The sequence below is a fragment of the Mercenaria mercenaria genome, chromosome 16 (assembly GCF_021730395.1).
Source record: "Mercenaria mercenaria strain notata chromosome 16, MADL_Memer_1, whole genome shotgun sequence".
Lineage (NCBI taxonomy): Eukaryota > Metazoa > Mollusca > Bivalvia > Venerida > Veneridae > Mercenaria > Mercenaria mercenaria.
Genome location: NC_069376.1, coordinates 55,794,306 through 55,815,573, shown reverse-complemented (window position 1 = coordinate 55,815,573; position 21,268 = coordinate 55,794,306). Strand labels below are relative to the sequence as shown.

Here is a 21,268-nt window from a genome sequence, read left to right as displayed (position 1 = left end):
AAATCAGAAAACTAGTCCCTAATAAACAAATGCGGGCAAACGATTAAAAAGATGAGAATTAGTATTAAGATACCAGACCGAATAAGACAAAAAAGAACCATATCATTTTTATGAAAACAGACCTGCTTATCAGGTAGGAAAATAAATGCATTGTTCACTGTAGTTTTAATTGCACTTGTATACCTGCTATAAACAAAATCAATTCTTCAAACGTTTTCTATATTTGAAACAACATCAACTTCAAAATATGTATCGCTAGTATAAATACAAAAAAAAAAAAACATGTGATAGGAGAACTTCTCTTATTAAACAATGTCTGTAGAAAGGCGGAGTTGAAAATTTAATATGTCTCATAGGAAAATAGGCCTATAACTTATCATGTTAAAAGGAAATACAATGAACCCAAACAGATTTCACGCATGAGTTAGATACATTAAGTAAGGTTTGTTTATACGCTCTATCATTTTTTACCTATAACAAATGCACTTGCAAATTTTTATTCGACTGAGTGTACAACGTATTTTAAATTAAAAACAGGATTTAAGCCGGTGCTGGGGGACATAAGACGTATTGCACTTTCCATTACCTCTCATGAACAGACTCAATCAAACCGAGCCTGCTATTGTTCTGCTTGGTTGCTTTCCTTGCTTCCAAAGGATCTTAGATTTTATGAACACTTAATACATAACACTTCTAAGATTTAATAAATCATTTACCTGGACCGTGTAGGAAAAGTAAAGCTCATTCACATGTCCTCGCCTTGAGGAAATCTGCACTGTTGTCCGTCTTTGCACCATTCGGACTTGACCTCTACGATGTGTGTCTAATACATTATCCACAAGTTTAAGAGTGGCACCAGTCGGGTTTCACCTCTGCGGTATGTGGTTAATACATTATCTACAAGATTAAGTGTGGCACCAGTCAGGTTTCACCAAGGCTATGAACGGCTGATATATTATCCACAAGTGTAGCATCAGTCGGGTTTCACCTCTACGATGTGTGGCTAATACATTATTCACAAGATTAAGTCTGGCACCAGACAGGTTTCATCAAGGCGATGAACGGCTGATATATTATCCACAAGTTTAAATGTGGCACCAGTCCAGTCGAGTTTGACCTGTGAAGTCAGCGGTTAATATGTTATCCACAGGTTTAAGTGTGGCACCAGTCCAGTCGAGTATGACCTCTGCGATTAGCATGATACAATATCCACAAGTTTAAGTGATGTAGCCTAAAACGCTGAATAAGAGTGTGATAAACATTTTGAAAGACATCGAACTTAAAGAGACACAAGAATATTTTCATTAAACTGATTTTATATTTAGCATTACTAATTGTGTGATAGATGTTGTTTCGTTAGATCATTTGTGTCGAGGTGCTGTTGAGGAGATATCGGGGAAGTTTGTATAATTATGACCCTTTTGTTCTGGTAGATAATCAGAGCCAAAGAGAATTTGCCGTGATAGAAAAAGCGGAAAACAGATACTTTGCTTACTTTTTTAAATTATCAAGTCGGTACCCAGTACATACTAGTTGAGCGAATACAGCTAAGGCGTGGATGATTTCGAACTGCTTTAGTTGTGTATTCTAAAGACCACTCAAAGTGTACAATTCCTTTATGTGAAGAAGCTATCCAGTTGGAAAGCAAAAGGTTGGTAGCTCATCTGTGTTTAATTAACAAAATGTCTACTATGACACCTTGGATATTTTTCCACCATTAAACTCTATTTGTATTAACAAGTATGTCGTATAAAGTTATACATAAAAACATAATTACATTTATTTCGAAAAGAAAAAGAGGTAGAATATGTTGTGCACAACCGACATAGAACAATAACTGCAGTTAGCATTGTGGTCTCCATTAAAACGAGGTCAATGAAAAATTTATTCTGAATCCTGTGGCCTCATCGTTGTCATCACTCACAAACTGAACTTTTGCAAAATCTGTTACAATTTGACCTGCTGGTTTGTTCTGAGCATCGAGTCGTAGGTAGGTCCCTTCACTAAGTATGTCGACATAATCTCCGTTGTTTAAATCAATGCGTTCAAAGTGAAGAACAAGTCTCCGACCGGAAGTTGGCAACACATTCCATTCACAGATAGTACCTGGCTCGTATTTTCCTGGATAGTGTGGGCTGTTGAGATGTTCGTGTGTACCGGAAACTGTTATGTTTCTTAAACATTCTGCAAACAAAATATACAATAGAATCCTCGTGAAAAAATACAAAATACATGTATTGTGGTTACCAATAACACATGGTTGGAAATCTATGTGATTCGTTCTTACAAAATAGAAACCAATCAAATTTGTATTCAAATGATAAATTGCGAGCAACTCTTTTGTGCAACAAGATCTCTTAATTTTATTTTGCAAAACGTTACAAGAAAGACTGGAAAATTGCTTCCCTAGAGATCAGTCTCGCGGACGAAGTGCCTTTTCAAATGTTCGTTTTCAACTGGCATAATACTTAATAGGAAGACAAACTTAAGTTATTTTTATTACACCCGAAAAGAGTTCTTTGTGGTCTGCCTGCTTTGGTCTGTGTGATTCTGACTGTGTTTGCTGTGCTCAGTGCTTTCATGGAATCTGATCTAACTATTTGTCTATAAACAGCGATCTTGGACCCAGAAAAATATTTCATTATCACTGAAACAACACCTTCCAAACATTGCATGAGCATTGTGTCTGCGTATGTATATGCTTGATATTGATGAAGACCATCTTGCTCCTTACTCTATCTTCACAGTGTGATATAAATTAAGCTTACACAAATAAAACAAATCGCTTCTCTTTATAAATGTCAATATTATGGCTGGTACTCAAGGGATACATTATCAAAGACCTACTTGATCTAAGAATGACTGGCCCTGCCGATTGACTATTTCCTGACGGGTATTTAGCATAAATCTCAATGCTATACTCCCTCCCAAAATGTGGATACGTTGACAGTAGAAAATAGCGTGTTTCTGGTGATACATCTATCTCTTTGTGTACTGCATCTGACGTCAATTTATAGCTAATGACGTATGATGTCATAGCAGATGGTGTTTGCAATGGCGACTGCCAGGAAATATTAAATCCTGCAATCATCTCGTCGATATTGAGGTTTATTGGACTATATCCTGTAATAAATTTTGTTTGCGCAATAGTTTAAAAATATAAATCTTAGAAACTTATAGTACACAGAGGAGTCTGAGACAACAGAACTTTGTAAACTCGGAAATTTGTAAAAACTGAATGATACGAATGGTCTCAAACGTGGCCACTAGAGGCTATTATCATAACATGAACACTTCATTACGAACGAATTAGTAGTGATAATTCCATGGTATGTATGTGATTTTTAGTGTTTCTTTCTAAGTTTGATCGCACAGAGAAGTAGAATTATTGTCTTGTGTATATTCACTCTCTTGGCCTTATAACGTTAAACAAAACAATAGCCTAATTAAGCGTGTTTTTTTTTTCAATATCTTTACAGAAACAAACAATGAAATATTCCTAAGAGTGCAAATGCTGTAACATAATAAAGTGATACACGAACCAGCCTTAACCTTTTCGATATTAGCTGTGCTAGAATTGCAGATTTAGGTAGATCTAGAAGTAGTTCCAGGTGCTCCTTGTTTCAAAACTGATAGCGTTAAAATGCCATTATGAATTAAGTTACCGTTTAAACAAATTGAAATATGAAGCTACTTGTATTTTACCTTGCGCTGACGCTGTCATTGAGAATCCGCCTGGTTTTGTGTCTGCCGAACCTGGTTTTGATACAAATGTCACCTTGACGTCATTCGTTGCCATTATGATGTCACCATTTGTTGGTGACGTATTACAATATCGTCTTGAAGATCCAATACGAATATAGTCGTCACTACATTCATTGGTTCCGGAAATATTCAAAGCCGTAAATGTTAAATTTATGTGCTGCAAAATAAAATGTATGAAGACTTCTGTCACCGTGACGGCATTAGTTGACATGACTATGTGACAAGGTATCATTTGTATTTCAGTAAGAACTAATTAAGTAGGCATTTAAACTGATAATCCGTTATTTGCTCCGATGGTTGATAGCATCATACTATTTATTCCATTGAGCGGAATTTAATCACCAATTTGTTAGTACATTACTAGAGAAAAGACTCTCATAGAATGATAAGATTTGATATCTAGAGCATCTAGACATTAATGAAAGTAATTAATATATTGCCAGTAAACTCATTCAGCAAGTATATTGTTTTACCGCAAACTATCGTAACTCAAATACAGTTTTAAAACTTAATTGTTGTTCAAAGACATTTTATATGGTGCCATTTACATATGTATTTATTAATTTGTGATATCCTAAATTCGATGTGTGATATCAATAATTCATATTATGTTATCATTAAATGTATTATGTGATATTCTAAAATAACGTGATATCATAAAATGATTAAAGGTCTTTAGGACAAAAGCAGAATATTGGACATCTCATAAATAAATCATTAGGGCTATCTCAAAAGTATGATTTTATGATATCCTAAATTCTCTTTATGGAAATCAGTCATTCGTATACATTAGCATTATTGTATTAGTTTTTACTCATTTAGAATTATCGTAAAATCGATTTTAAGATATCCAAAATTACTCTTTATGTTTGGATATCAATAAATCTTGTAATAATATCACAGAATAGACGTGTAGTGATATCACAAAATCGACAAATTCAATGATATCCTTAATTCTATTAATATGCTTTTGTGAAATCGGAAATGATTTGAGGATATCTCAAAATAGTTAATAAATAGTAGTGCACCCGATATTCTCCTGCTACATGGTATATCAAAATCTGACATATATGGAGATGTTATTTACAAGTCATGACAATTTTCCAAATGAATATTGAAAAATTGGAAAACATTGTAACCCGGGTGTTCTGAGATATAAGACATATATGTTTGGTGAACATCCTTTTCCCAGTTTGACACTATCTCTGCTCGTTGAACAGGTGGAAGATTCCATGATAGGTATGCCAGCTGGGACTGAACTGCTTCAGTACTTGTTTTAGATACCTTTAGGGATTCGACTTTTATTTGAGAGTCCTGTAACTTTGAAACATGCCAGAGGTTCAGAGTTAGGATTGAGAAGTGGTGGTTTTCCCACTGGAAGTGCTAAGGTGGTACATACTTTGTTGCTTTTCCCCCATTGTTCATGTTTCTGTGTATTTTTGTGTATATTTTAATAATGTACATACATACACTGCTGTAGTTTCATTTCGAGGGAACAGCATCAGTCAGTTAATTAACATTATATTCTTACCAAAACAAAAACATGTATTGATACTGACATACATATATAAGATATCCAGTATATTTTAGAAGACAACACCATCTAAAATGCCCCCGTTTGGATGGAGCTCGAGCAATCACTCGTTGTAGACAATTACTCAGAACGTAAAATGCACAAAAGAAGTGTCATTGATATGACTATCACACGACTTTTTTGTACTATGTATATTTTTTATTACCAGTGTGGAAATATACTCTGACCTATTTCACATGCCGGGTTCATTGGGTAGTTACTTTCTATTTGTGTCAACCGTACACGAACGGAGAGAGATATATTGCTCACCTGTCTAGGCGGCGTCCTGATCTCCCACTGACAAACGACATCTTGTTCGTAATATCCGTGTTTGAAGAATGGAGAATGGATTTTGTCGAATGTTTCATTATCGAGGAACAGTGTCTTAGAGCAAGCTGTAAACGTAAATAGATTTAGATTGTCATGATAAAGTTGATTTTTAAACAACTTTTTACATACTTTGGATTTAATTGTACAATTAACATAGAATAATAAAATAAAATATTGTTAACAACAGTAAGTCATTTATTTACTGCTAACATATGGTACACTTGTGTCTTAAAATGTCCTTTCTGAGCGTCAAGCTTGGTCAAACTAAAAAAAACGAAGTATGGGGATTAGTCTCAAAACTATCGCATCTGACTGGTTTTTTTCTAGGCACATTTTTGAAATTGACCAGTGGAGAAGTTGCGTTCTTTGTTTCAAAATCTTGTATGTTGGTTCTCCTTTAACAATTTTATGTAATTCAAAAATATCTAAATACCTGATCTTGTAGTGACAGGATCTGACTCGGGTCCAACACCCTTGTCTGTAATAGCTGCAATGGTTATAGTGAATCTACGGCCCGGATGGTTAGTGTAGGTTGACAGGTAGTAGGCCAACTTGTTAGCTGTAACCCGGACCTGTTGCAGGCGGCCATTCGGTTCTAGTTTATACGATAGTAAGTACCCCTTTAGTAAAAAAAACCCAACAAATAAATTTGAACTGTTTACATTTTGTGTTTCTTTATAAAATGCAATGCCACCCTAAAGAATGGTTCGGAATTTGCTGATTAAACGTTTGGAGATTAAGTCAAAGCTGTGGTGATCTGTTTACTGTAAGAGATCACTGGACACTGGCGACCATTCATCTCATTTCCGTTTGAATTACTACATATACTTATAAAAAGGCGATCTGCAAACAAATTTTTCATAGTCTTTATAAACAGGACGTGCAATATATAACATACTGTAATGAATAGTTAACATGTTTTAACGTAATGTGTAATGCATGTTAATGTAATGGTAACCTGTATTGCATTACAAAAATAAAATGTGGATAAGTATTCAAATACATTAGCTTACACTGCCTTTAATTTCCATTTTAATATTATTTTTCACTAAACTACTTTAATAAAAAGCAAATAATTTACTCAAAATGAATAAATTAGAATTATGACCATAGCATCAGCAGAAACACAGTATCACACCTTTAAGTATTATACATAAATGCAATATAAAGCAGGGTCATTGAATACAACAGTCAGTAACAAGTAAATATCAAGATTCAGTGGCCAGTTCGAGAACTTTTCAAGCAGTTATTTAACAGTGTTTTAAGCTATTAAATGATTCCACTCAAATATAAAAATGATAAACGTGTCATGTATAAATTGTATGCAATATCCTGATTTTATTACCTTTCATTTTGTTTTTTAAGTCTTAAAACATTAATATATTAGAAATTTTGTTATTCCAAATGAGGCCAATTCGAGCAATGGAACATTTCAAGCGAAATATCGCTACAGTCTGGCATAAATATAAGGCTGTGTTGTATTTATTCTCAATAGATACTGAGTTATTTTATAATTTTATTTTACAATTTATATAAAATTGGCATTTTTCACCCTAATGGTGGGACAGCATATTTGTATTTTGTCCTTTTTGCCACACAGCAGTTCCAGTTCTGGTCAAATTTTCCATTCTGTCAGCAACAACAACAACACAATAAATAATAATAATAATATTAATAATAATAATAATATCTGGCTACAGCCAGTGAAACATATTGTCCCCTAACACACTGATCTTAAATTTCTATCTCTCGTTTGTAACATACTCAGATAGTGAAGTGAAAGACATTTATTTGGATAACGTATTATGAACAAACTAAACCTTAGTTGTATCTAGGAAATATCAAAAGCTGAAAGCACGAACAAACCCAATGATCTATATTTTATCGCTTATTTTCAATGAACAAATTTTTAGGAACACTCATGAACGAATTTAAAAGAAAAGACATCTGTAGAAAAGGAATATGCTATAACTATACAATGTAAATACTATGAAATTCATACAGGCAAACTATTGTTTAATATTATGTGATGCCATGCCTAACTGTTTCAAAACCATGTAATGGTAGGCTAATGTAATACAAATATTTTCAAGGTAATGGTAATTTTACTTATTTAATGTATTACTCAGTCATGTAACTGACCCAATGTTTAGCAAAATAACATCTTTGGCTGTAAATACTTTAAATTTATAGATGGTTTTTATGTCATGTAAATACGAAAAAATGAACAGTAAAAAAATCCATGAAGGCAAATTTCGTTAAGTGAAATGCAATAGGCCATTGATGGTAATTTCATGCATTACTGTTATGTCATGTAATGAAATAATTTAAGATGTAATGGTAATTTAATGCATTCCTCAGTTGTCATTGGCCTGTTGTCAAATATAATAATAACAAGAAATGTCTTTAAAAAGACAAACGGCGTAGAGGTTATAATGTTTGGCGCATGAAAAATTCATAATTAAACAGAATGTACAGACAGAAAGTATTTGGATACGAACACATTATTCATTTGCAAATATTTCAACTAAGCAGCAAATTTAAATGATCAAGAGGTATCCCTTCAGTGATAGAAGGTCAAAATGATTTGACGTCCTGAATCGATTCTGAAATAATTTCGTGTTGGGTCGGAATCCCCCATAAGTAACCCACTAGCACAATATGTCGACCAGCGTACAATTAGTTGGACTGGAAAAGGCTAAAGCAGTTGACATGAAAATAAAACCCTAGCTTTTAAATCACTAGTAGTGATCCCCATAACTCTAATTGCTTGATAAGTACTCAGTTTAAAACAAAAGCAGTTGACATGAAAATAAAACTCTAGCTTTTAAATCACTAGTAGTGATCCCCATAACTCTAATTACTTGATTAAGTACTCAGTTTAAAAAAAAAAACTTAAAGCAAAAAAAATCTAACATTTGCAGATTGGGATACCTTCAATAAATGTTGAAATCTTTTTTATTTGGGTAAAGTAATAGGTAAATACTTACATAATATTTGGGTAAAGTAATAGGTAAATACATCAATAATATATGATGGAATAGTTATTTTTAAATTTAATTTACTCATTGTTGTTTTGCATAGTCATTATTTTCATGAAATTTAAAAATTTTCAGCTGACCTACTGGCCTCCATTGGTGTTGTTATTGTTTTTGTCTGCACTTGCCAGAGCGAGGCTCCAGTGGGGAAAGGCCCCTGGCAAATTATGTAGGGAATAACTCAGTTTCATGAAAAAAAAAAGAATTGTTAAATTTTCTGCTTTATTTACCGTGTGTGTCGAAACCGCGTACAGTTTGACACCGGGTACACTGACTCTACAGTTACAACCAGCCACAACTCACTCATCCATAAGCGAGGTACGCAACGGATGAAGAAGTTTACTTTCGATTTCTCTAGCGGTGATGAATTACTAAAAACTTTAAATTTGAATATATCATTTTAGTTTAGGGTAACAAAACTACTAAATATGTTCCAATTAATATATGCCTTCTGATAATCAATGTCATTTAAGACTTAATAAATGTTTTATCTTCTCAGCGCGCACCGTGTCCCGATTACTACAGAATCGATGTCAAAATCCATGTTATTCAGCTAACGCCGAAAAACAGATTTGGCGGTATATGCTAGACAGAAATCGATAAAATTTAAACTGCCTACTGTAATCTGATCAGTGGAGATTGGCTGGTCCCAGTTTATCCTCAATGCGTTCGCAAACACGGTAACCAGAACCTTTGGTTTTCCTGGTATTCCCGGCTTTACTGTAAAAAGTGAAATAGTTTTGATTCAGAAATACTGGACACCACAGTAGTCAGTCAGGACATGTCTTTTTTCTGGGGCCACTGTGGCCAAGCGATTATTTATTTTGTTGGGTTTAACGTCGCACCGACACAATCACAGGTCATATGGCGACTTTCCAGCTTTGATTGTGGAGGAAGACTCCAGTTGCCCCTCCGTGCATTATTTCATCACGAGCGGGCACCTGGGTAGAACCGACCTTCTTAAGCTAGCTGAATGGCTTCCTCACATGAAGAATTCAAAGCCCCGAGTAAGGCTCGAACACACATTGATGAGGGGCAAGTGATTTGAGGTCAGCGATTATATAAGGTCGCTGACTTCGAATTACTTACCTCTCCCCACCGTGGATTTGAATCGATTGGGACGTACAATTGTTTAATGTTAGAAAACCATGCAGCTAGCTTATGAAGGTCGGTGGTTCTACTCGGACGCCCGATCGTGCCTGAAATAGTGATCCTTGGTCTCCCTCCACCAAAACATTGTGCCGGTGTAAGTTTAAACCCAACAGAACAAAATAATTCTTTGTTGTCCAAAAGAAACAGATATGAAAAGGAAAATACAAGTAATTAGCTTTTAATCAAAGTACTTTATCAAAACCAAATCATATCAAATCAGAACTTTCTTACTTACATTCAATGCACAAGATTCATTAATCTTTCGATCCTGTGCAAGTTGACTTTCATGTTCTTTCATGCAAATATTAAACTTCTAAATATTTACTGGAATTTAAACTAGATTTATGTATTTACTCTTTAAATATAATAAAAGTGATTATTTCAATACGTGCACACGGGCATGTGACGTCACTGATAGTTACCAGAGGAAGTAGATGACGTTACGACTGACGTTGAAGAAGTTGCTACCATTGACGTAGGCTGCAACGTGCTTGACAGGTAAAGCATCCAGTCTGGTAACGGAGGGGCACCTTGGCAAAAATATAGTTTCAGACATATTGTTTAGAATACTATTTATGAACACTATTCAGTATACAGTTCGGACAGCCTCACAAAGTAAAGCACGATGTACCATTTCACTGGCATAGACTTAAAATTTAAATCGCTACTCTATTTAAGTATTTGGTCATTTTAGATGATGATGACATTTTATTAATAGAACAGGTAAAATGAAAAGATAAGTTATTTCATGGAATGACAAGGCATATAGAACGATAGCTGCATGGTTGTTTTGACTGAAAGTCAGATTGTATATTCGCCTATTATTTTGCAGCTATTGTTATGATACAGCGCCGTAGCCACACTGAGGCAAACCGAGGCAGTTGCCTCGGTTAAAATTTGAGAGGCAAAAACAAAAGAAGAGTAAAAAGTAGGCCTTTCACACTGATGAAAACTTCAGTTATAAAAGTTCAGAGAAGTATATTAATATCATGAGAATATAACATAATATATCTGCCTCATGACATCATTGAGGCAAGGTGAGGCGGAAATCCGCATTGATAGCCTTGTCCATGCCCCCTCCCCAAAGTTGGCTGAGAAGTGAGCTACTCATCAAAGTCGAACCCAATTGTGTATTATATTTATCAAATTTAAATCCAAAAATGCACCAGAGGTCACTATTTCATACTGAATTTTCAAAATGTTTCAGGGAAAAAGCCCCCTGAAAATGAGGGTGAATCCCCTTTCATACCTTAAAATTCAGACCAAAAAAGGCACTAGAGGCCACCATTTCATACTTGTAATTCATTTTTTTCCAGGGGGAGAGCCCCCTGACCCCCTAAATTGAGAAGATCCCCCTACAGTACCTCAAATTTTAGACCAAACAATGCACCATAGGCCACCATTTCGTATCTGTATTTCAAAATAAGAGAACCATCTGACCACCACTAAACGGAAGGGGAATCCCCTCCAATACCTTAAAATTCAGACCAAAAAAATGCACCAGAGGCCACCATTTCATAGTTATCTTTACACCAACATGGACACAGTCCCCCTCCAGTACCTACCCCCTCCCGGGTTATAAACTAATAAACTACTAGTATACTAAACAAGAGGACCATGATGGTCCTGAATCACTCACCTGTCCCCACATGACCCAATTTTCATGAAGATCCATTGAAAAATATGGCCTCTAGAGAGGACACGAGGTTTTTCTATTATTTGACCTAAAGATCTAGTTTTTAAAGGCATGTGACCCAGTTTCAAAATTGATCTAGATATCATCAAGGTGAACATTCTGACCAATTTTCATGAAGATCTATTGAAAAGTATGGCCTCTAGACAGGTCACAAGGTTTTTCTATTTTAAGACCTACTGACCTAGTTTTTGACCGCACATAACCCAGTTTCGAACTTGACCTAGATATCATCAAGATAAACATTCTGACCAACTTTCATAAAGATCCCATGAAAAATGTGACATCTAGAGTGGTCACAAGCAAAAGTTTACGGACAGACGAACGAACGGACGTCCACGGACGCACGGACGACGGACGCCACGCGATCACAAAAGCTCACCTTGTCACTATGTGACAGGTGAGCTAAAAAAACATTTTGTATGTCTTACTGATGGTTTTCTGATTTTATTGCCTTTCAATTACAAAAAATGATTGTATCCGAGACTATATTAGAATAGGATAAATCCCCAATTATCCTTGTTATAAATATATTTTTTCTTAAAATATGAACGTTCTGTGAAATATAGGGCTAAAGGGACGATTTTACTGTGATATAAAACAGTTTGAGAGTGCTTCAGACCGCACCAGAGACGTCCTGGGGAAAAAATCCGGGAGGCATGCCCCCGGATCCCCCTAGGTTGCCTCGGTTAAAATTTGTGTCTGGCTACGGCACTGTGATATACAACACAGGCTTCTTTGAACTGTCAAACATTCACGTAAATTTTGACATAGTATGTCAACTCAAAGCACAAAGCAAAAAAAAGGGAATAAAACAGTAAGAAGTATCTTAAACAAACAATAGCGAAAGTAAAGGAGGGGGGTGGTACTGAGAGCTAAAACTCTATTTCTAAGATCTAACTATTAAGAAACTAGTTCTTCCTCACATCTGAATGTTTCATTATTTATGATAGGTTTTGGGTAACGCCTTCATTTTTGTGACCTATATGATATTGTTTTCTGTCAAGCTGGCTTTGCCTGATTGTGACGTATGTGACATAGTTTATGCAGCACTGGTACGTTACTGATATGTATTTTCGCTATTTAGATATATTAACCAACTTCAAAACAAAATCACCTGATTTACACCCATACAAGGTGTTTATTTTCCAAATATCTAGTTTACTGAATCCATCCCTTTGACCTAATTCTACGTGGGGATCGTACTTGGGAGTCATGGTAGGCTTGCTTGGGTCCTTGCTAAATATGTAGGGCCCATAATGCATAATGCTTCCATAGTCGTATGGTGCCCCAAGCGTATCCAAATATTTCTGATCCTGTAGGTTGAAATCATGGTCTTTTCCTGTGAATCAAAACATAAATATGATAAAACAAACATTTATGCTTTTCTTTTGTAAGTATTTGAAATTGCTACCTATATTTTATATATTGAAGCCACTGATATTTTTTAATTTTAATTTGTCTACGATGTTTTAATGAAATAACTAAGGAGTCAGCTCCTTGTGTTAGTAACTAGTGTGTATGGTGATATTAAGAGAGCATTTATAATTAATGTCTTATTATTACAAGAAATATATAAAATGATACATACACATGTACATCTTGCAAACGGCTTTCAAGTAAAAACTGTTATACCGTTGGAAACTGTCGTTAAAACCCAGCAAAACCATTGAAAATGGCATAAAATGCAACCATTTACTTAACCTACCAACAGTTGAGAAAAAGCATCAGCTTCGTCTATATTGTTTCTAAATAGTGTTGATACAAAACGTATACTTTTGAAAAATAACGCAAAAACAAAATAAACAATTTTCAACCAGACAAAACAAGCGAGTCAAACTGTGATGGAGTTACCGGTTTGAATATTGTTCCAAAATATGGTTACATAGTTGTCCCTATCCCATCGATTTTGTTCGTGGAAGAATCCGACCGCGTGAGTCATCTCATGTAATATTACTCCCAGATAATAACAGTCTGGACCAATAGTCAATATTTGTTCACCGCCATCTCTACCGATAGTTGAATGGCATCTGCAAAAACAACAACTTGAAATTAAAAATAAAATTAAGTAAGGCTAGTTCCCGTTAAAGAGGTTACACCAATGTGATCTTAGCAGGAATTTAGGCGAACGACTCTACAAACGGGTTTGTGTTCAATGTCGACCATCACTGCCTTCGAAGCAGATGGCCGTTATGGTGGAATTCTGTTGTGAAACAGCATTGTATGGACTTCATAATCCCAAATGACCATAAATTACATGTATAACAGCACTTACGATTATATTATATACGATTTTAGATATAGGTCACACATAATTTAAAATGTTAACAGGTGTTGAAGATCCTCTGAAAATTGCTTTATACATTGAAGGGTTTCTACAAGTTGATAAATGTTTAAATATATAAATCTCACCGACACAGTTCGTCATATGGCACTTTGCAGCTTTAAATGACTGAGGCGTAAGAAAGTTTTTTTAAGGTTAAGGCAGGTATCCTGGTAGAAACACAGAACTTTTATAAGCTAGAAAACGACTTTCTCATTTGAAAACAAATCTAGTTTCGAGCCCAAACACAAACGATATTTGCGCTTTGTATGAATACTGTTCCATGTCATGGTAAATCTGTGTTTTGTATGAATACTGTTCCATGTGAATATTGTTCCAAGGCAGGTATCCTGGTAGAAACACCGAACTTTTATAAGCTAGAAAACGACTTTCTCATTTGAAAACAAATCTAGTTTCGAGCCCAAACACAAACGATATTTGCGCTTTGTATGAATACTGTTCCATGTCATGGGAAATCTGTGTTTTGTATGAATACTGTTCTATGTCATTGGAAATCTGTGTTTTGTATGAATACTGATCCATATATATCGGAATTCAGAGTTTTGTACCACACTTTTGGAAAATCTGGGTCTTGTACCATACTTTTGGAAATCTGAATTTTGTACGTATACTGTTCCATAATGGGATATCTTACCCTTGTCCGCTTTTGAAACGAACATAATCGAATTCGTTGACTCTGGGTGTAAATTTGATACAAGCTACATCTTCGTTGAACTTTTTTATTGCTTTGCTAATCATCAATACACCAACCGTATCTGAAAAATTGTCTTATTCTGGTTAATGCCATATATTCCTTTTTTAGATGAAGCAGCCATCTTCATCCCCTTATATGTAACTAGACAGATCCGATTTATAAATCATTATAAAATTTGATAATGACATATGATTTGAGTGCTAAACAAGATTTTGTACAGTACTCCTACTCTTCTACATTCAGAAAAAACGTACCATCCTGTTAGAAGTGAGCACATATTGATGGCTGCATAGAGGCGATGCTTAAGTTTATTTACTTGTAATGTCGTACGTTATTTTTAGGTTTTCATTTTATTATAATGTAAGATTTTTCTCAGTTAGACAGACATTTTTGAAATTTGTAAAAAGATGTTTGTAGATAAACTTATTAAAATACAGATTACCGAATTCACTTTCGTCTACCACATATGGAATTTTCTGATCTTTCCACAGCCAGTCCTTTATTGCCACTGCATTACGTTTCTGAAACGATTTCCAAACAGATTTCTTTTATGACTCCGTGGCCGAGTGATTAACGTCGCTGACTTCCAATAACTTGTTCTTACCGATATGGGCTCGTAACCACGTTTGAGGAGTAGATTTTTCATGTGAGGAAGGCTGGCTTGCAAAAGGCCGTTAGTTGAGATTTTTCTCCACCCCAAAACAAAATAGAAAAGTAGTCATATGACCTAAATTATGTCGGGGTGCCTCTAAACCTAACAGTAAATCCTTCTACGGTTTGACATTTCGTATAGGTACACGCAAAATATTGTATTATGACTTGCTAATGTAAACAATTTTCAATTTAATTTTCTTATTCTATGTTAATTGTAAATGAATGTTTAATACTACAGAATGAATTAAAGTTATCATTAAAAAGAAAGAATTAAGGATATCATTAAGGATACTACCGGAAATACCTTTCTTGAATTTCGACGTAAACTGGTCAAAAGTGAGCATGGAAGTATATAAGTTTCACAAACTTCTGCCTTAGTTTTTCTATCATTCGGTGTTCCTTGTTATAACAAAACAAATAACTACCGTAAAGATCATTAAGAAGCAACGTTCTGTACTTAAAAATCGAATATCACCTTTCTGCTTCCTTGCGACATAATGCTGTCTGATTGTGCGACATTGCCTGCAGCACAGTGACTTATATCCAGCTCTGGATAGTGTCCGTTCATGAAAGATATCCCGAATGAGGACGTCAGTGCCGATAATATTTTAGACGAAGAGCAGCTGGCATTGACGTTGTTCAAAAGAACGTCTGCTTCGGTTTTGAATGTGCTATAAGAAATAAAATACGTATCGGAAACAGTCCATCACAAAAGGACAGCAAGCAAGGACTGGTTATACTCTCAAAACTGATAAATAATCTGGGACCGTTGGTCGCAATTCTTTTATAATTTAAAAGTCTGCTGATGAATATATAATTTTTATGGTAAAATATTTTAAGTCAATAATTATTCTGCCGCGTTACTATTACATAAGTCACCAATCTAGATTTGTATATGGTTGAAAGTTAAACGAAAAGATCCTAATGCTTTTTATATTCTCGCATGTTTGTTTATTTGACATTTGGTATTTTCCCTTCCCCGTCCCATAACGAACAGTTGCAACTATAAACTAGACAAGTAAAACGGAAGAAAAAAAAAGAAGTTCTTATATATAAAACGGATGTCAGAAACTATATGACTTACGCACACACAAGATCCTTGTTGCTATACTGTTCCAGCGATTTTAACAGGACGTTCCCACTTGTAGCGATGAACGACACCAATCGAAAGTCGTCATTACACATCGATGTAGAAACGTAACTGTCGTTATCTCGAATAGATTAATTAGATATCAATAATCATATACATATACAGACAATGGGGTTGTGATCAAACTAGCATCTCTCCCCCTGAATTAGTATAAATAAAACCATGTGCCGCAAAGTCAAGTTAAAGCGATATTTAAAAAAATCATGTTCATATTCTTTTATTTTTCTAAATATGTACATGTATGTACTTATATACAGTTAAGCATATTTAAAATACGAATCACAAACCACTTCCTCCAAAGGGTAGAAGAGAATACCTAATAATTACACTAGCATTCATTAACAAGACCAGGATTTTTACACGTTTTAGGGCCATTGTTATTACATCTACACAGTAATTGTATATTTAGGAAATAGTAAACCCCAAATAGTGATGTGTCGTTGAATAATATCATTGTTTGAATTTAGATGCAAAAGAATTACAATAATACGCAACTGAACATCAAATAATGACATTATTCAAGACCAAATCACTGTTTGACACACCTAACACGATATCAAGGATTATTAGACCTATATACATCCTTGAAGATATCCACCATATATGTGTCTGTTTTGTCTTGTTTTCTATTCCAGCGCGGCGCTGACGTTTGACGCTTTGACCTACTAATTGTGATTAAACAAACAGTGAATGTGTTCCATAATAACACATAGTTTCTGTCTTCTTTGTTTCATTTGGAAAGTAATCGGGTCGTGGTAGAATCATCAAAGACAACTGCATAGCACTGTGGCAAGTGCATGAACATTCAGTGTTACGCTGCAAATAACTCGTCATTTCTTGCAACTTGACAAACCAAGACATGTAACATTTACATGAACGTTCTGCTACATAGATTACTTCTCATTTCTGACAAATATATGCAGGTTTGTTATACTTATGCAGTTATTCAGTAAAAAGCTATAACAGATATTTATCTAACAAAGACATTCTATAAAACGAGAAATGTTGCTCCTTTGTCCTACAAATATTTACAAGTTTATTACTAACCGGAAAATTTTGTACGATGCTTTAAAATACTCCTCTTTCCTGACAAATATATGTTGGCATGTTACAGTCTTATGCATTCTGTAAAGAACTATAGATTAATTATCATCCCTGACAAATGTATGTAGATGAATTACACTAACTTGGACACTGTGTTATACGCCGCTGAGTTCCTGACAAAAGTGAATAGATATTCAAGGCTGATGTCATTTGTACCATAGAACATTGTGTTCCCATCACTTGTAACTGTTGCACCATACATGCCATAATCTCCTGTACAAAACTGATACATTTTTCCTGATTAACTCAAATTTATATCATTGAAAATAAACCGTCTAATTAAAAACATGCAATGTTTTGAACTAATTAAACTATCGTGAACTATTGAAAATGGCTATATATTTACATTACACAAGTTCCCCTAATAAATGCTGAATACGTCAACGTAGTAAGAATATAACGTTACCATAGTATATTAACCTGCACTGCATCTTTTTATCTTCGGGATCCATGTTATCGGTGAGATTAACGGTTGGGAGACTTGCCAAGCACCGTATGACATTATCATTGGAAAATATGGTGCCATAATCTTCACAGTTTTTGTCATATGTAGATCCAATGGTCTGGAAAATGGTCATTGAACTAAATTTTTGTCTATATGCTATGATAGCCATGTTGCAAATTGAATTTACAGAACATTCTGACAAACGCTTTTTTACGAGTTCTACTGTTTTTCATAGAACGGAACGTATCAATTAGTGATAAACAAACTTCTAGAACACGACAACAAAGTCTAGTTGTCAAACATAAAATCTTAACTTTATGATACGATATTAATTTAATTTTCCTTTATGTTTACCTTAAAGCAAACGTTCAGGTCCACTCCAGGGAAGTGCTTGTTTAAAAAACTGCTTGCTGATTGGCTCTTGAAACTTTCCTCAATTTGGAACTTACTGCACCTTACGCCAAGGTAACCCAGACTTTGTTCAGCGTATCTAACCAGCGGAGTACTATACCTTTAATGACAGAAAATGTTTTATATGTTTATAACATTACTTCAAACACAACAAATAATAGTTAAAATTAGTCTGTGTCATTTTGCGTATCTACAACAAGACCAAATCCATTTTAGTGCTATTCTAATTTATCCAGGCAACAAATGGGTGTGTACAAATGTCTTTCTGTAAATTAAAAATGCCTTAGCCGAAGCAAGCGTTCGAAACAGTCTAAACTATTTTTAAAACGGTCAGAAAAAAAGTAAAATATGACATAACTTTGGATACTATCGAATAATTCGATAATGTATGTTATATAAGAGGCACGAAAATGTTAAATGTTTGTAGTTCATATCAGCCTAGAACTGCACTACACGTCTTATAGAACTGACTCATACAAATTTAATATCATAGTTATACAATACTTAACCAAATACAATGTATTAGCAATAATAATCTCTCATTTTCCTTGGGTCTTGGGCGTTTTCTCTTGTATAGCTTTAAAGTTTGACCTCAGAATTGATGACATTTTGCTCTTTTACTGGTCCGCGCGTTAACCGTTGCTCATCGCAGAATATACATAGTTTGACTTTTTTCTTTGGTTAACGGCAATCAACTCGGGCCATGCTAGAATACTATTAAAGTCAGTTAAATACTAGCTAATATTATTTTTTATATATTAGAAGAATGGCAATTTACACTCTGCCTGGCAGGAATGTACTCATAAAAGATTATATAACTTACACACAAGTTCCACTCGGGTTGCCATGAAATTGCATCTTTGACAGAAAGGGTCCGCTTGCTATTAGTGTGTAATGACTAAGCCGGGCGATATTAGTGCATATACTTCCAATCTCTGGAGTGACTACAGCAGAAAAATGTTAGTTACTTATCAAATATTGGGGATTAAAATTGACTACATGGCGATGATAATCACATTAATCTCTTGACGTGGACTGCAATAGAATGACCAATATGGTATTAATTTAATATTATAAACAACATACGTAGGAATTAACTTTAATCAAATGACCATTTAACATATGCTTAATTACATTATACGCTAGCATTAACACACGTTGGCACGACCTACAACCAAATACCAAATGCATATTTCCGTTTTAAAATCATATATACGTGTAAGCTCCAATAAAAGATAACGCATTAAGGACCATACGCTAACATGAACTGTAAGCAAAAGGTCAATTAATAAAACTTACGAAGGAACATACGCTGGCACGAACTGTAAACAGACAGCCAATAGTGTATAAAGGAACTTATACTGGCATTAAGTGTAACCAGACGGTCAATAATGTATAAAGGAACTTATACTGGCATTAAGTGTAATCAGATGGTCAATAAATATAAAGGAACACGTGCTGTCATGAACTGTAATCAAACGGTCAATGGATAAACGTATAAATGAACATACTCTGTCATGGACTGTAATCAAAGTTAACGTGTAAAGGAACACACGCCACATGAACTGTGCTCAAACGATCAATAACTATAAAGTATAAAGGAACATTCTAGTATTTAAACGGTCAATGAGTATAACTTATAAAGGAATGCAATGAGTATAACTTATAAAGGAACGCACGCTTGAATGGACTGTACTCAAATAGTATAAATAAACATACGTTTGCATGACCTGAAATCGTAATTGCCTGGGCCCAGGATGCTGAAGACGCTTGCAAAGCTGGCCCTAGCTATATCAGGCAGGTTACAGTCGAACCCTTCAACATGCAGTTGTCTCTGTACACAATACAACGTTTCTCTATACATTCTGAAATTTCAGTTTTATTCGTATACATTAAATGTTTGTACAAATGTAATAACACAGAAAAGGTTAAAGATTTCATTACAAATTAAACCATTTAAGAATATCATAATAAGAATATGTATGGAAACACGATATTATCTGTCTTATTCCAAGGTGTGTAGCCCCTTGAAATATATCGAATATTTGAATATCAACATTATAATATCTGTTTCGATTCATGACTAATTCTTATATTTGTCATTACATCACGGCCAAAAGTAAACCTTTACCCTGGAATACCCTCAGTATTAGTTAGAGCACTTGTCTTCAACTTGTCCCTTTACTCAACATTGTAGTAATTGTATCAGATAGAATGTCTCTTGTAGTTTTGCTTATAGTCTCTTCTAAATTTAACCAAAAACTCTAAAGTCTGTTCCATTCCAAAGGTTTACCCCAACTTTGGAGTCATATGACAAAACTACGACACTTACCGGCAAAGTAAACATGGTTTGATAAACTAAAAAAAAGTCACCCTCGAGAAATTTAACGATTTTTTTCTGCTTTGCCAAATATCCAAATAAATGACAAATTTATATTTTCAACGGCAGTCTCCCATTGTAATTTCTTGTCGCCATTGGAGTTTGCTCTCTAAATTTGAAGTATTGAGGGAAAATTCTCGTGAATTTTATCGGGAGCGACTCAAAACTCATTTCGTTCACAATTCCCTACAAGTGAATGCATGAGTGAAATGAAATTTTGTGTTTAAAAAAACATGTTATTTAGATCTAGAAAAAATGTAAATTGACTCACTTTTAACCTATCAAAGTTGTAAACACTCCAAAATTCTTCCAAGTCTTCAATAGCTCTATCCAATCCTCAATGAATCAGTTGTAAACAAACAAGCTCTTTTACACATCGATGAAATTCAGGCATCAATCGCACCATGCCCTTGAAACGATGACTTGTTCAATTTAACATCATTTCCAAACGCATGGTTCAAAGATAACCTGTATTTTAGCATCCTTAATGAAGTATTTACAGTCCGCCACATATCCAATTTCTTTCACAATGAAC

At 34.6% G+C, this 21,268-nt stretch overlaps 1 protein-coding gene across 1 annotated transcript; it reads right to left on the bottom strand.

Annotated features, from left to right (window-relative positions):
• Window positions 1-734: 734 nt before the first annotated feature.
• Window positions 735-20,620, bottom strand: LOC123539866 (embryonic protein UVS.2-like). The gene is made up of 17 exons (XM_053525955.1): window positions 20,485-20,620; window positions 20,073-20,218; window positions 19,177-19,297; window positions 18,297-18,453; window positions 16,328-18,060; window positions 15,719-15,914; window positions 15,032-15,110; window positions 14,530-14,650; window positions 13,406-13,581; window positions 12,669-12,893; window positions 10,281-10,388; window positions 9,326-9,426; window positions 6,102-6,288; window positions 5,609-5,733; window positions 3,706-3,922; window positions 2,848-3,123; window positions 735-2,184 (listed from the first exon to the last, which is right to left on the bottom strand). The coding sequence occupies exons 5-17, from the start codon at window positions 16,426-16,428 to the stop codon at window positions 1,862-1,864; spliced, it is 2,235 nt and encodes a 744-aa protein (XP_053381930.1). The 5' UTR covers window positions 16,429-18,060; window positions 18,297-18,453; window positions 19,177-19,297; window positions 20,073-20,218; window positions 20,485-20,620; the 3' UTR covers window positions 735-1,861.
• Between the last annotated feature and the right edge of the window lie 648 nt (window positions 20,621-21,268).

What these genes read in the sequence shown, in the direction of transcription:
- LOC123539866 (XM_053525955.1), bottom strand. Translation starts at nt 16,428, where the DNA reads ATGTGTAATGACGACTTTCGATTGGTGTCGTTCATCGCTACAAGTGGG. An exon ending in TGTCGCAAGGAAGCAGAAAG is followed by an intron (nt 15,111 to 15,718) that starts GTGATATTCGAT and finishes AAATCGTTTCAG; the next exon opens with AAACGTAATGCAGTGGCAAT. An exon ending in CTTGTATGGGTGTAAATCAG is followed by an intron (nt 10,389 to 12,668) that starts GTGATTTTGTTT and finishes ATTTTTGCCAAG; the next exon opens with GTGCCCCTCCGTTACCAGAC.